Raw genomic sequence first — 15,066 nt, 5'->3', positions numbered from 1 at the left:
CAGATTTTCCTACAGGAAGCTACATACATCATGATATGGTATACAGTTGGGTCCTTTTCCGGACAGAAATTCAGACCAAATGCAATGCTTAGATGTTTTGGAATTTGAATTAGCGCCAACTTAAAACCTCTGATGGAATTTACAAGATGGAAGAAGATCTTCAGCCTTAATAGCCGGACTTAAATAACAAACCTGGGCTTAACATTTTTTGTTTTCAAATGTTTTAATAATTTTCTCACAGAAATCCAAGACGCTACTGAGGTATAGGGAAATTTTCACTCTTCGCTCTTCCCTTGTTCAACTCTGTGCCAAAGGTTCCCACCAACAAAAGAACAAACGATTTACCCTTGATATTATTAAAGTTTGAAAATGAAACCTTTCTCTCCCTTTCTAGGCCATTAAAGTTCACCTCTCTGATAATCAACAATCTTTTTTAATGTCATAAATCGCAGATCATTTTTAACGACATATAAAGGGATACCGAGAAAAATATTTCCGGTGCTATTTGTATTAAAACATAAAGTTTAATGGGTATTCCTTGAATTCAGCCACAAGCGGTGTCAATAGAACTTCTTCAAAACATTTACCTTCGATCAGACCCTCCCCGTCGGATGTTACCGAAACGAAAATACATCCTGAACGCTGGGGTACTAAAAGTCAAGCATTACTGTGATGGCCGAAGGGCAAAGGATAATGACGTGTGTGGTTGCCTTCTGGTACGGATTTTGCTCAGCTGTCTTCCTAAATACATGCATAAATGCCCCCCCCCCCCATAGCTGGCCCAGGAGGAAAACATTGATAGTTTCATCCACTCGTCACTGGTTTCAATGATTTCTCTTCCACTGATACTGGAATAATCCTTAACGTTATTAGCTGCTCAAACACTGCGAGGGGTTCACGTTTAGGCTCAAGTTTCGAGGATTCGGATTAGAGCAAAATTCTTTTTGGTTAAAACGTTTGGTGGATTAGCGGATTCACGGACGTTTCCCTATTTACACCTTTCTTCTCAAAGGAAAGAAACTAGAACAATTACAATCCTGGTTAATTCACTGCATGTGTAACAGGATCAAAAATCAGCTTTCAAGGTGGTAACAGGCATGTGGTCAGGCATATTCCAATCCTAGCAGTACGCAGGATATTTGTCCCATGAACCTAGTTTAATGTTCTTAGCTCCCACGAGTCTCCTGTAGCTCAGTGGTAGAGCATCCGAACTAGTAATCGGAAGGTCTTAGGTTCGACTCCTGATAGGAGCACTCGGATTTTTTTCCGAGTATGCCTGTGTCATTTACTGATTAAATACACCATTCTTATTCACCAGGCTTAACATATTCCAATATCACATTATTTCATTGTGCATATGCCACACATTGACATTCCAATCCTAGCAGTACGCAGGATGTTTGTCCCATGAACCAAGTTTAATTACCTTAGCTCTCACGAGTCTCCTGTAGCTCAGTGGTAGAGCATCCGAACTAGTAATCGGAAGGTCTTTAATAGGTTCGACTCCTGATAGGAGCACTCGGATTTTTTCCCAAGTAGGCCTGTGTCATTTACAGATTAAATACATCATTCTTATATTCTCAGCTGTTCAGGGGTTTTAAACTCGGGGGCAGATCCAGTCCCGACTGATATAGGCCTCTTAACAACCCAGTTGTAGTCTAGTCTAAGATGGTAGTTATGGTAGTTATGGTAGTTTCTTGTCATTAAGACCACTCTCTAACCCGCCTCTGCAACTTCCTCCATCCTCCTGTCAACCTATAGTACAACCTCAACTTGATTGGGCCGGCCGGGGGTGGGGGTGGGGGAAATGGTATCGAACCACATGCAGCTGTGAAAGTAATTTCAGTAATTTGTCAGGAATGTAGTAGATTTTGGCTGAATTTGAAGATCAGTCTGACCTGAAGCCTCGAGAAAATTGAACAGAACAGAACACAGTAAGAGGCGAAACAAATGTTTTTACGATGTTTGACAAAGAGTTCCTTGGAGCAGTTCACAGGTTTTCAATTAACTTGGTGTGTATAGAGGCGGTGAGGGGGGGGGGGGGGGGGGATTTATTTTATGACTCTCCATATGCCCAGGGCTGGTGATGGCTTGTTGAGGATGAGCGCAGTCCCTTTTTGATTTTTTCAGAACCATTCTCTTTAAAGAACAGCGCCATAAAGGCCAAGGATTTACAACTTCAAGTAATTTACTTACGTTGTCACTAGGAGGAGAAATTCCATCAGATTCCATTCACTGGTCTTCAATACTAAAAGCCTTCCGTAACTGGTGATCAAAGAATACGGTTTATTCATAACTCATCATCGTCATCATCATCTATTTACCTCAGTAAAAGAGACCTCAAGAAACCCGCCCCAGACTTATAAGAGAGGCCTCCTCGGCTGTCATTAATAAATAGAAAATATGGTGCTGTGTAAGTGCGGCTTGGTCAGTCATGATTTTACAAATAAAAACTCCAACCATTTTTACCTTAAAAGTGAAAAAACTAGATGAAGAAGTAGTTGATGTTAGGAGAGAGTTCCAGATTTTGGGACCTTGGTAAAGGATACGGTAAATTGCTTAAGATTTATGCGACAAGAACGCGATCGATAGCGTTTGGCTGTTCTGGTGCCATAATTATGCACTTGGCTACTTGTTAGAGACAAATTCAGAAACATTGGAGGTAGTAATTGATTTTTATAATAAGACATAAATTTGCCTATTTAATTTGAAATGAATTAACTTGGAAAATGTTTAAGATACCCAATTTAGCAAATAAGGGAGCAGAATGTGCTCGATAATCTGAATTGGCAATGGCTCGCACTGTAACAAAGAACAAAAGCAGCAGTGGCGTTGATAATCAAAAAACACAATTTTACTCTTGATGGCAGTCTTTAGTTTCAAGATACTAGATAAAGTGTTAATTCTTTTAAATACGTAATTTACGTTACACCTGCCTTGTTGGAGAACGACCCATGGTCCAGATGTTGACAAACGTTCAGCCCTGATGATCAAGAGAAGGTTTACAGTACAAATAAGACAAATCAAGTTAGGCAAACAAAAGACAAACAAAACAACAACAACAACAACAAAACAGTTAGGTTAACTAATAACATTTTCATTGCCGATATTCATTTTTAGATTTTACAAGACACAATAAGTAAACGAGATGGAATACCTGTCCAGCTCAAATATCGAAAATGGTTGAAATGCTTCTGTATTTCTTCACTGTGACTGTTCTTCTTTCCTCCTTCTTCTGCTTATTTTTTTTTTCTATTCTTTCGTATTATTAATTATTCTTATATAAACCTAGGGAGCTGTTAAGCAACTGTTAATGTTGATGGAGCGATCGAAAATGGTGATCAGTGTCGTCTTTTTGCAAGAAAGGGTCAAGAAAAAAACTCTTCACGTTGAGAAAAATACCACACCAAGGCCCTTTCCTGATTACAAAAGACATAGACGGGTCTTTGCTCAAACAAAATTGCATAAATTTTTGTCCACCTTATCTGCCAGGCCTTCGCGTCCTTCCCATAAAGCCCCGAGCCCTTGTTTTCTCGCTCTTTCCAACAAACTATAATATAAGTTCCATTGAGGAGTGTTTTGAGGCACAACGGCGGAAAAATAATACCGGCCAACTTTTGAAGTTGCTTTCATTTCCATCCTGACGGTTGACAGTTCGTAAGAAGTCATGATAATTAATGATATAGTCTAGTCAATGTTTATAATAAATTGAATAATTATTTTAAGACCCCGTTTGATGAAAATGCGACAGCTAATTTGTATCAAAATGCAATTAAAAGTAGCTAGTGCAGTCCTCTAAGAGTATGATCATCCATAATTTAGCAACCTGGCGATTGGCATCTCTAAGTTTTTTTTTATAGGGGTGACGAATGGAAAATTCAAGACTCAGTGTTGCGAGACATCGGCCCTAGCATTCTTTTTTGCAGCCCGATACTTTCAATTCGAATCTCCGAGACGGTTCCGTGCGAAAAATCGAAACTAAGAGAGTACGAGACCCGTGAAATTTGACTAGAATTTTGTCGCCTTTTGTTGTTATTGTTTTGTTTCACTTTTTTTTTTTAAGAAGACCATTCGCAGGCCCTATTTACGCATGATGAATCGTTTCTTTAATTCTTTGCGGAGTAATTTAGCGATTAAGGATTAAGCCAAGTAAGCTACTTTTTTCCTTCGGTTTACAAAATCACACAAGATATTGCTGAAAAATAAAACCTCAGTCTTTACAGATAGACCAGCCGGCTAGACTATAAGAGACGTCATAGCTGTACCGAATTACTTATACAAGAAATGCTTTTCTCAGTTCGCCAAGAGAACCTTTAAAGGGAATTACAAAATCGCGATCACTTCATCCAACCTTTTCAAGGTACAATCCATTCCCACCGTGGCAAAGACACCAACACAAACAAGTTCACACGTACCGCGTGAAATGATCCCAATATGTTCTTTTACTCAGGTCGTACACAGGCGCTATACAGAGCGATTACGTTAAAAAAGATTAAAGGACATACCATGACGTAAGGTCCTGTATAACAATCAGCATATGCCGGGGACACCCAACTTAAAAATAGAAAAAAAAAATTCTGCCCTACATCATTTTATCGCCTTTCAAAACGCAAATTTGTGTAAGCTGGCACAGTTTGATGAGTCCGGTTTCTTCAGCTGAAAATTGCCGAAAAATCAGTTTTAGGGAACGGAAACAAGATCCCCGAATTTACGAGCTGCTGTTGCCTTTACGAAAATACTAGCCGTACTTTTTTCGTACTTTTAACGACGAATATGCCCCTCCAAAAATAAAGGGATTAGTTTTTCTGCGATGCGAAATTTTCAGGTGACCTTTCGCTAATGTAAACGCTAGTTTTTCTTCATAATTTAATCCGAATTTCTGAGGCGGGTAATATCGATCGTCTTTCCAAATAGATATCCACCTTAACGAACCGTTGGGTAAGCCTGAAAAAGCGGAGCTTACCCGTTTACTCTGCCCCTGTGACGTCCATGCGTGCCAAGAAAACAAAAGGATCTGATACACTTGTATCAGGATTCCGTCTTCACAGGAATAAGGAATCATATGTTTACTGTTTATTATTCTTGTACACAGGGCGTCCTTATATGTAAATATATCTCTCCTTAAATGATAAATACCGGATCATTGTAAAATAATATTCCAAGGAATTGATTGGCTTAGCGGCCATGGATATCAGCCATTATTAAAATCTGGATCATTGTATAATGCAATTCCAGGGATTTGATTGGCTTAACTCCCATGGTATATGAGCCATTATACCATTCCCGAGAAATAGCGACCATTAAAATTGTCTTCTGGTTGTTCTTGCAAAGCGAAATAAGCAAAGACCTAGCAATATTTCTTGATTATTTTTCGCAAAACAATTGTTCCACTCACGCTTGTTGGATACAAGAAGATAAAAGCTTCGTTGGCTATCTATCATCTCATATCCAACGCCGCGGTCGTGGAATAATTGTTAAGTATACGTCATGCATACAGACTCATTTTGCCATTTTACGTTTACCAGTGATACAAATAAAAATGACTTGGCTTCTCAAAGTGGTAGAAAAAGTAAATTAAGTAAATTAAGCAAATAACTTAAAGTAAAAAATTCTCTAACCTAGGAGGGCCTGATACTCAGGTTGAAAATGCTCTTGTATTGCTATCAGCTAAAGAGATCAAAAATAAAAAGAAGAAGCATCACAAAACGTGAACTTGAGTCACTTCTGGTGGAAGTTAACAAAATATCGTATTTTTAATATGTATAGCCTAACTCAGTAATTTGAGGACTAGATTTGCAATAAGAATTATTAGTGTTTGCAGTAAGAGTTACTCGTTCTGAATATTGTTTGAAAGTGTTCAAGCCACAGGTTTCCCAAGCTCACACTGAGAGAGAGTTTAACAAATAAACTCTTGAAGCTGGAAATGCTGTTAAGGGGTCGAGGGGGGGGGGGGGGGGGGGATACGAAATGATAACATTCTGAAATCAACCAAATCCACCCCTGAATTGCTTTTTATTTACATTGGACGTCAACCTAAATTAAATCCTTCCTGCATCCCAAAACTAAAGTCATGGTATGTGGATCTAGGCAATAATTTACATTGTGAATGCCACTGATCTCGTAAGATGGGTATGTGAAAGAAAATCCTCAAGCGCGAACGTTCAAAGAAATGCTTTGGGACAGTGACAACCTAAAATTAAATCGTTCCTGTATCCAAAACTTAAGTCATGGAATATGGATATGGATAATAATTTACATTGTGAATCAAATCCTATCAAAAGATCCTTTGAAATGAATGCCACTGATCGCATAAGATGGGTATGAACGAAATTCTCAAGCGAGACCATTTTAGAAATGCTTTGGAACAGTACTAGCTATACTACCATGCATGAGGTATTGACTACGCTGTACAAGATGGTTCGTTGAACGAAAGTCTAGTGCGCCGAGTGGCCATTCAAAAGGGAGCAACTGAGGAATACTTTTCTGTGTTATCATTTGCTATACTGTATAAGGCAGTTCTACAGCACTTGTCTCTGCAGACAAATGCTATAGTGACGAAAACATGAAAGTTGTTAAGACTTTGTACTTCCTTGTGGTAGCACTCATTACGTTGAACAAGGTAGTACTAACATGTCGATTCTCTAGACAAATTTCCTTGCAGTTACCATTCTATGAAAGCTGTTTAGCCGCAGTGTTTCCCTGCATGTGGTGCTGTTTGTTATGCTGCACAGCATGGTTCAAAATTTTGACTTTGTGGAAGAAATTCTATTATGTAACCATTACAAAGCAGTTCAGCAGTATTTCCCCGTCACTGACTGGGGACGGAAAATTTTAAAAAAATTCATTCAAAGCTTTTGCAATAGAAAAATAATCGGGCGCATTATACGCGAGCAAACAAATGCTTTGCAAACTAGCGAAAGAATATTCATATTCTATAGAAGACCTTAGACTATTAGGGTATAAGGATCGCTTGGATCTCTATCGTTCCTTTCCTGAGTACAGTACGTGGATACATTTGCACTTGTGATCAGTATTCTTCGCCTTCAACGTCTTCGCCTCCATCTTGAGAATCCACTCCAACTTCTTCATAATCCTTTTCCAGTGCAGCTAGATCTTCACGTGCCTCAGAGAACTCTCCTTCCTCCATGCCTTCTCCCACATACCAATGCACAAATGCACGCTTGGCGTACATCAGATCAAACTTGTGGTCCAGACGAGCCCAAGCTTCCGCGATCGCTGTCGTGTTGCTCAACATACAAACGGCGCGTTGGACTTTGGCCAGGTCACCGCCTGGGACAACGGTGGGAGGCTGGTAATTAATTCCAACCTGAGAAGGTAATTACGTGATAAACGGTATAGATGAGTAATGATGGTACATTGCGCACCAACGCGGTCAAAAAAGGTTTACCTTAAATCCAGTAGGGCACCAATCTACAAACTGAATTGACCTCTTGGTTTTAATTGTCGCTATGGAAGCGTTCACATCTTTCGGGACCACATCTCCGCGGAACAAAAGACAACAGGCCATGTACTTGCCGTGACGTGGATCGCATTTTACCATCTGATTGGCTGGTTCAAAACACGCGTTGGTGATTTCGTTGACATTTAGCTGCTCATGATAGGCTTTCTCAGTTGAAATAACCGGAGCGTATGTAGCGAGGGGAAAGTGAATGCGAGGGTACGGAACCAAGTTCGTCTACGAAGAGGAGAGAACAGAGATCAGATTCTGGGTGGAGCGGTTTTTTAATTCATTAACACTTGAAAGGAAAGACGTCGTTACACTAGATACTAACTTTTGATGCAGCTTCTCTCGAAATAAAACTGCGAAAGCCCAAAAAAAAAAAATTACTTACTGTAGCGTACGTTACAAATTTCAAAGATTGTCTGGTACTCCAGGCCTTACGAAAGAAGACTGTGAACAGGCTCCCAACTGGGGTATAGGGCGAAAAGAAAAATCGGCAAGGCGGGCGAGCGGAGTGCGGTATGGGGGTCTTCGCCCTTTACCCCACTTGGGAGTTTGTTCACAGACTATGCGAAAGACTCGACTTTTACTTTGTACATACTCTGCCCGCTGCAAGGTATGTTACACTAGACTAGGCGTGCGCAATTCATGTATTTCGTACGACGTAACGCGACAAGATGCACAAAACTTTACTTTACTTAAACTCAGTGTTGAGGCTGGGCTTTATAATTAACGTTCACCCTCACATAGCAGTTAAACCAGCTCACCTGAAATTCCGTTAGATCCACATTCAACGCTCCGTCAAACCGGAGAGAAGCGGTAATGGAAGATACAATCTGACCGATCAGTCGGTTGAGATTGGTGTAAGTCGGCCGCTCTATATCCAAATTACGACGACATATGTCATAAATGGCCTCGTTATCCACCATGAACGCACAATCAGAATGCTCCAGGGTGGTGTGCGTTGTGAGAATAGAGTTGTATGGCTCCACCACCGCTGTGGCTATCAGTGGCGAGGGGTAGATAGCAAACTCCAGCTTTGACTTCTTACCGTAGTCAACCGAGAGGCGCTCCATAAGCAAGGAGGTGAAACCGGAGCCTGTGCCCCCACCAAACGAGTGGAAAATAAGGAAGCCTTGAAGACCCGTACATTGGTCAGACTGTGAAACAAAGCAAAGCCGGAATCCGGCATTATTCAGAATTGGGGTAAATCTTTTGTAAGCGTACTACCTCCCTGAGAATGGAAATGGTGATTGGTAACAGGAGATGATCACTTTATGTAAGACGTTGCCAACATGGGATAAATGTTCGAATGTTTCACTTAGAACCGATTCAAATAGTTTTTCACAAAAGAGGTCGCTGAAGAGAGTGGATAAAGAAGGGTGGTTCTAACTGTGGCGCCGCGTCAGAGGGGAGCGAAATTTTATCAACTTCGTTGATGAGGTAAATTGGTATGACGAAAAATTCGCCGAAGAAACACAGGGCCGTCACGTCAATTACGAAAAATTATACAATAAAACCTTTGCTGTTCTTCGTGACTTTCTACGAGCGACGGCCATTGTGAAACCGTTCGGAAAACTCTGTAAAGAGACTTAGCAATTTATTATTCCCGGCGCGTGGTCGGAAAAATTTCCGAGGAATTCCGGAATTTACAACTTGGTCCCAGTCCTCGCGATAGACGACCGAATCTAAATTATACAAAATGCCCGCCGCTTGCAGAAAGAAAACGTTTACTATAGTTTTTTCCCCTTAATATTATGAAGCAAAGACAAAAATGGTGGGATCACACAAAAGAGCTTGGCTCCAAAATTAAGTGTGCCCTGTGACATATAAGATTAGATTAAACTTGGTTCATGTGACAAACATCCTGCATACTGCTTGGATTTAAATGTCGATGAGTGGAAATGCGGTATCTTTTAAGCCTGGTGAATAAACGATAGACTTTTTTTCAGTCAGTGATTAACTATTTAGTTATTCTGAGCAACTTTTACCAATTCCCGTTATCTTCTTCATTACGTTTGCAAATATTTGTTACAAAACGGTAATAAAGTTGTTGCTGTTTTTGTTGAAAAAGAAAATCCGAGTTCTCTCAGCCGACTAGTTCGGATGCTCTGCCACTGAGCTACAGGAGACTCGTGGGAGCTAAGGCCATTAAACTAGGTTCATTGGACAAACATTGTGCATACTGCTAGGAACCTAGTTTAAAGGCCAGCCGCCTCGAGCCACCGGTAACTCAATGGTAGAGCATCCGAACTTATATCTAGAAGGTCATAGGTTCGACTTCTGTTTGGAAAACTCAGATTTTCTTTTTCCGATTATGCCTGTGTCACTGACTGAATAATATATCCATCTTTTCACTAGGCTTAAAACGTAACATCATATTTCTATCACAATACAGATCCAGTTCAGGGGAGATGAAATAGCTTCGTGTCAGCTGTGAGACAGTCATACCAATAGATCACTAGAAACTACTAAGTACTAAGACACATGACATGCAGACGTGAAAACTGACGTACCAGCTTTCGAATTCTGTCAAGTACAAGGTCGACTTGGTCCTTGCCAACAGTGTAGTGCCCGCGAGCGTAGTTATTAGCGGCATCCTCCTTGCCGCTTATCAACTGCTCCGGGTGAAACAGGCAGCGGTATGTGCCGGTGCGAACTTCATCTGTTAAGTAATAAGGGAGTGCTCATTTTTGGGTTTGATAAATGCTGACGAGGTCATTGTCAACTTCCAAAACATAGAACCTTATTACTACCACAAGCTATCAAAAAATAGACTGCAGAAACCGAAAATGCTATTAAAGTAATAGTTTTGAACGTTTTTGCTTTTGCAGGCGCGTTTCAAACCTTCAAATCCGAAAACGTTTGGGAAGCTTAATCGTATATCGCAATGCTGTTGAAATAAAACTAAATAAAACTAAACAAAATAGGGCTAATATCGTTCTATTAGACGAGAAACTTCCCGTGAGGTAGTATATCAATGATCAGGTGAAAAAATAACAATCAATAATAAATTAATAGACGAAATATTGAATGACTGATCATCATATTAAAGAAAATACTCAGGTCATATTAAACAACATCTCGGACGCGCCAATCAGTGTTCTTCATAGAGCATTCGAGAAAATGGGATTTTTAAAAACGTAGCCTATACTTCTATGAAGAGAGAGTTACATCCTGGTCAAAAACAAGTTTTAAAATTTAATAAAAAGGGGGGGGGGGGGGGGCATTATCTAAATAAACTGTAATGCTGCGACGGAATGGAGTGGAAACAAATATTTGATTTCATCAACAGAGTTTATAAAGTAATTTGGCCACTGTAGAGAGGTAGAGAGATTCGAGCGCTGACGTTTCAAGCGTTAGCCCTTCGTCAGAGCGAATCCTGAGGGCTAACGCTCGAGACGTCAGCACTCGAATCTCTGTACGGTGGCCAAATTACTTTATAAACTCTGTTGATAAAACCGAACATTAATTTAATATACGTGAAAAACGTAAAATTAAGCGAAGAATGAATTAAAACAAACTGCGTCCTATAAGCTCGCTTGTGTTGTTTGTGTAAAACACTTACTGATGACACCTGCGCTATCCACAAACGCGATTACGCAAATTTCATTTTTGTACCTTGAATATTTATTATATGAATAGGACACAAACTCTGTTGGTTTTGAGTAGCATGCGCCAGTTTTCATGGCACAAGCAAGGTTTCTTTCCTCCCGGTATTCAAGATTCTTGAGCCACCAGAACCTACATAAAGCTAAGCCCGTTTCACTCTTTCACGCCTGACTTCTCTAGATCGAAAAAATGTAGGATGAACCAACGCAACGATGAGCCCCAACACAAGAAAGCAGAATGAGCCCTAAAGTGACCTTGGGGCTCATTTAACCCATTTTGGTGCCATTTTGGCCGACAATTTGGAGCAAAGTAGCCCTATCATATACAATTTCAGCCCACTTTGGGACTTATTTCATCCCTTAGGAGCATTTCGGCCCTCGAGATTAGACTATTTCGGCCCTGATTTGGGAGAGGCAAATTAACTCTCAATTAGCACTTTACTTATTGAAGTGACCCCAGTTTTGGGGCTAATAAAAACATACCGTTAACTTTTAGGCTGTCCAGGCGTTAAGATAGTGGGGAGAGGAGCGAAAAAATTGCGCGCGCGAAAAAAAAAAAAAAAGGAAAAGAGATCGGACGGAGGAGGTGAAAGTCTCCTCTCCTAATTATCATTCAAGCGTGACGCAATTTTCTGCGCAGCGCTCTCCACTATACGAACCCCTGGAACAGGCTACAGGTGTTTTAAACAGGCCATTTCCGAGTTGCTGTGAACCACACTATGAAAGCGAGGCTAGGTGCAAAACTTTTCATATGAAAATTAGTTTTGTTTGCATTTGAATGAAAACTAATTTTCAAAACAAAACCTTTGCACTTAGCCTCGCTTTCATAATGAGGTTCAAAGCAACCCGGAAACGGTCTCAGTGTACGGGTCCTGTTGTTATGTGTGAAAATAGCCAAAATGTTTGAATGAAGTGCATAACGACGTCCTAGCCCAATAATAGTAATATATCAATATCAATCATGCGACCTTTAGGAGCTGTAACTCTGTTTGTAAGGACCACCGAAACAACGTAAAAGCAACGAAACCTGTAGTTAAGGATCTAATTAGCAATAAATGGACGGCCAACTATGATAAAGAACCCGTGCTCATTCAACTAGCCTGTAATGATTTCGGATGAAGAGAATTGATCTTTTAGTGGGGGATTTAGTAAGAAAAGTAGCAGACAAAACAAATTTGTTTGCAAAACAAAGATCCGGGACAAGACAAAACACACTCCAAAAGTATGATTCAAACATATAGGAACAAAACAAGCATACAGTGGAAGATCGATTCTTCCAAAATCTGGTTCGAAAAATCGGAGGTAAAAATCTGACCAAAGCAAATCCAAGGGTCGAAGAATCGGGAGTTTCGAAAACTCGAGGGTTCGGATAACGAGATTTCACTGCACTTTTCTACGATTATAAAAACTGTTAACTGAATTAAAATCTCAGCCTATAAAATTGATTTCCATTAAAATTATTCGAAAAATTTTCCCTTGTGGGAAAGTTTTGGATAAATTAACGCTGCGTTTCCTTGATTAGTTAAAAAATCGTATTTTTCATATAAGAAGTTCGATGGTTCGCCACAACAAATCGCAAAATAAGAAAACGCAGCGCACGTAAATTTTCACCTGCTGTCTTTCAAACACCCAAACTTCAAGCTGAACCAAAGCAAGCGGGTAGCTTTTAATATATTTATGGCGTAAAAAGAACAATAAACATTTCTTTTTTCGTACATACCAACCACCGAAGGTTCCAAATCGACCATCACCGCTCTAGGGACGTGTTTCCCGGCTCCGGTTTCACTGAAGAACGTGTTAAAGGAATCATCTCCGCCACCAATCGTCTGATCAGTGGGCATTTGGCCATCGGGCTGAATGCCGTGCTCTAGGCAATACAGCTCCCAGCAAGCGTTGCCGATTTGCACTCCGGCTTGTCCGATATGAACTGAAATACACTCTCTCTGTAAGCAGATGATAAGAGGGGGGAGATTGTTTCAGTGCAGGCATTTGAAATATAGTAAGCCGGTTTCCTTTCGCTTTGTTGTGTAGCTATAGGAACAAAAATGAAAATCACAAAAAAAAATTCCCTTTACTCTCAGTAATTTTTGCGGGTAATTGAGCCGCAAAATTTCGGATTCATCAGTACATGTACTTCACAATTTCAGAGAAGTTAAGGGTATAAACTTCTCAAAAGGTACTGAATATATCCTCCATCCTTGCGGTTTTTTTTTGTTTTTGTTTTGTTTGTTTCAACTTTAAGAAAACCACGAAAATAAGAAACAGCGAGGAGGATTTTTGTCTGCAAAGGAAATGAGGTTTATTTATCGGAAATCTGGACCACAGTTAAGAAGAAACCTGTGCCTTTTTTTTTTTCTTTTTTTTTTTTTTTTAATGCTCGAAGTACGGCCGTTTCTTTCCACCAATTTCTGATCAACGTCTCAAGAAATATAGCGCTTAGTGTTGATCTCAACAAACAAATCATCAATCTGACAAGATGGCAGTTCAAAACATGGGGGACCTCACCAGATTCCAGATTAGTTTCTGTCTAAATTTTATAAGTTTAAGACACCACGACTAAGCAGTCTAACGTATTGTAGGAAATTACAAAAAAAAACCAGAGGTATTTGTAAATAGAATAACCAAGACCTGACACTGAAATTCCTAAGGTTACGTCAAAACAAAGTGGTAAGGAATGAAAAATTTAACGAAGAAATAAAAATGACACAAAGAAAAATGACTCGAACAATAATGTTACAGGACTTACCATTCTACCAGCTTGACTTTCTTGCGGTAAAACCGAACAGAACCAAGCCGAAATCTCGTGACTTAACCGCCGAGCGAGCAACGATGACTAAGCGATAAAATGGATGATCTTCTTTGCGATTTTCCAGTTAATTCGTACAATGGTGCACCTGCAAAGCGTGCTGACAAACTAAACAAAACCACTACGCGTTGAAACTAAGAGCGTTTATGATTTGTCTACTAGTGGTTAATAATTAATCGGCAGAGCTTCCTTCAAATACAGTTTTGCCTTGCATTGAAAGGTCTTTTGAATGGGTCTTTATTAACCTCAGTTTGTTCCGCAGATTTTCCGGCTTTCTGAGAAAATATAAACTGTATGTCATAAGAACTATAGAGATATTGAACGATGAACAATGAATCAACGGGTACAGTGTGTTTCGACAAAAATGTAACAAATGTTTCCCGAGGAGTGAAAAGTGACAACCGTATTACCTAAAGGTGGCTGGCACCTTTTTGCAAAGTTTAAAAAAATCTGAGGGAGGGGTTCAAAGCCACCTTAATTTTCGAAACTTTTTAAGGTGGCTCTGAACTACTCCCCACAATTATTTTTAAACTTTGTAAAACGTTGTATCTGAACATGCTAATCACAGTTCCGTAATAGAGTATGCGGGTCACCGGGCTCGTTTTAGAGTTGCAACCACCTAAAGCTGAAATTTGGGTTGTTTTTATTTCAATGTTGCTATGGTAACCCACTATGTGGAGAAATTGACATGACTTGCTTATCAATGATTAGTCATTTGATAGATGCATGAAGGGTGGTAGCACTGATCCTTTAAAATATGAGTGATGAAAAAAAGCTGACAACTGTTGCATGGGAGCCACCTTAAAAGCCCCATTTAAAGCTCTCCCTCTTTATCAAGTCGCTCTTCCTGATAAGCCCACCCCCAACCCTCCCCACCCCATCTCTTTTAACCCCCCGTCCCACCTCTCGAACTAATGGTCAAACATGAGTTCGGTTTAGGAAAACTTGGCCTTCACGGTGCAGAACTGTTCTGGTAAGCAAAAACTGATATTGAATTTCTGATACGACAAACAGTTCCACGTTTTAGTTACATGGCAACATTTGGGAAAAGCTAATTTAATTTTTGTTCAAAACTCATAATTTAAAATAAACAAGCTTTCTTCCTCCCCACCCCGCTTCTCTATCTAATAGCTTCCACCCATCCCCAACCTTCTCGAGGCCTGAAACAAGGATTGCTGTATAAACAT

General features: G+C 40.0%; 1 protein-coding gene across 1 annotated transcript; it reads right to left on the bottom strand.

The window, feature by feature from the left end:
• Positions 1-5,058: 5,058 nt before the first annotated feature.
• LOC146470162 (tubulin alpha chain-like) lies at positions 5,059-14,722 on the bottom strand. Its single transcript, XM_085122283.1, has 6 exons — positions 13,820-14,722; positions 12,794-13,016; positions 9,979-10,127; positions 8,230-8,622; positions 7,409-7,696; positions 5,059-7,327 (listed from the first exon to the last, which is right to left on the bottom strand). Exons 1-6 carry the CDS (start codon positions 13,820-13,822, stop codon positions 7,028-7,030), a joined length of 1,356 nt encoding a protein of 451 aa, XP_084978409.1. The 5' UTR covers positions 13,823-14,722; the 3' UTR covers positions 5,059-7,027.
• Positions 14,723-15,066: the final 344 nt, after the last annotated feature.

This window comes from Pavona decussata, unplaced genomic scaffold, assembly GCF_977016875.1.
Source record: "Pavona decussata unplaced genomic scaffold, jaPavDecu1.1 SCAFFOLD_114, whole genome shotgun sequence".
Taxonomy (NCBI): Eukaryota; Metazoa; Cnidaria; class Anthozoa; order Scleractinia; family Agariciidae; genus Pavona; species Pavona decussata.
The sequence above is the reverse complement of the archived record's forward strand: the minus strand, read 5'-3'. Positions and strand labels throughout refer to the sequence as shown.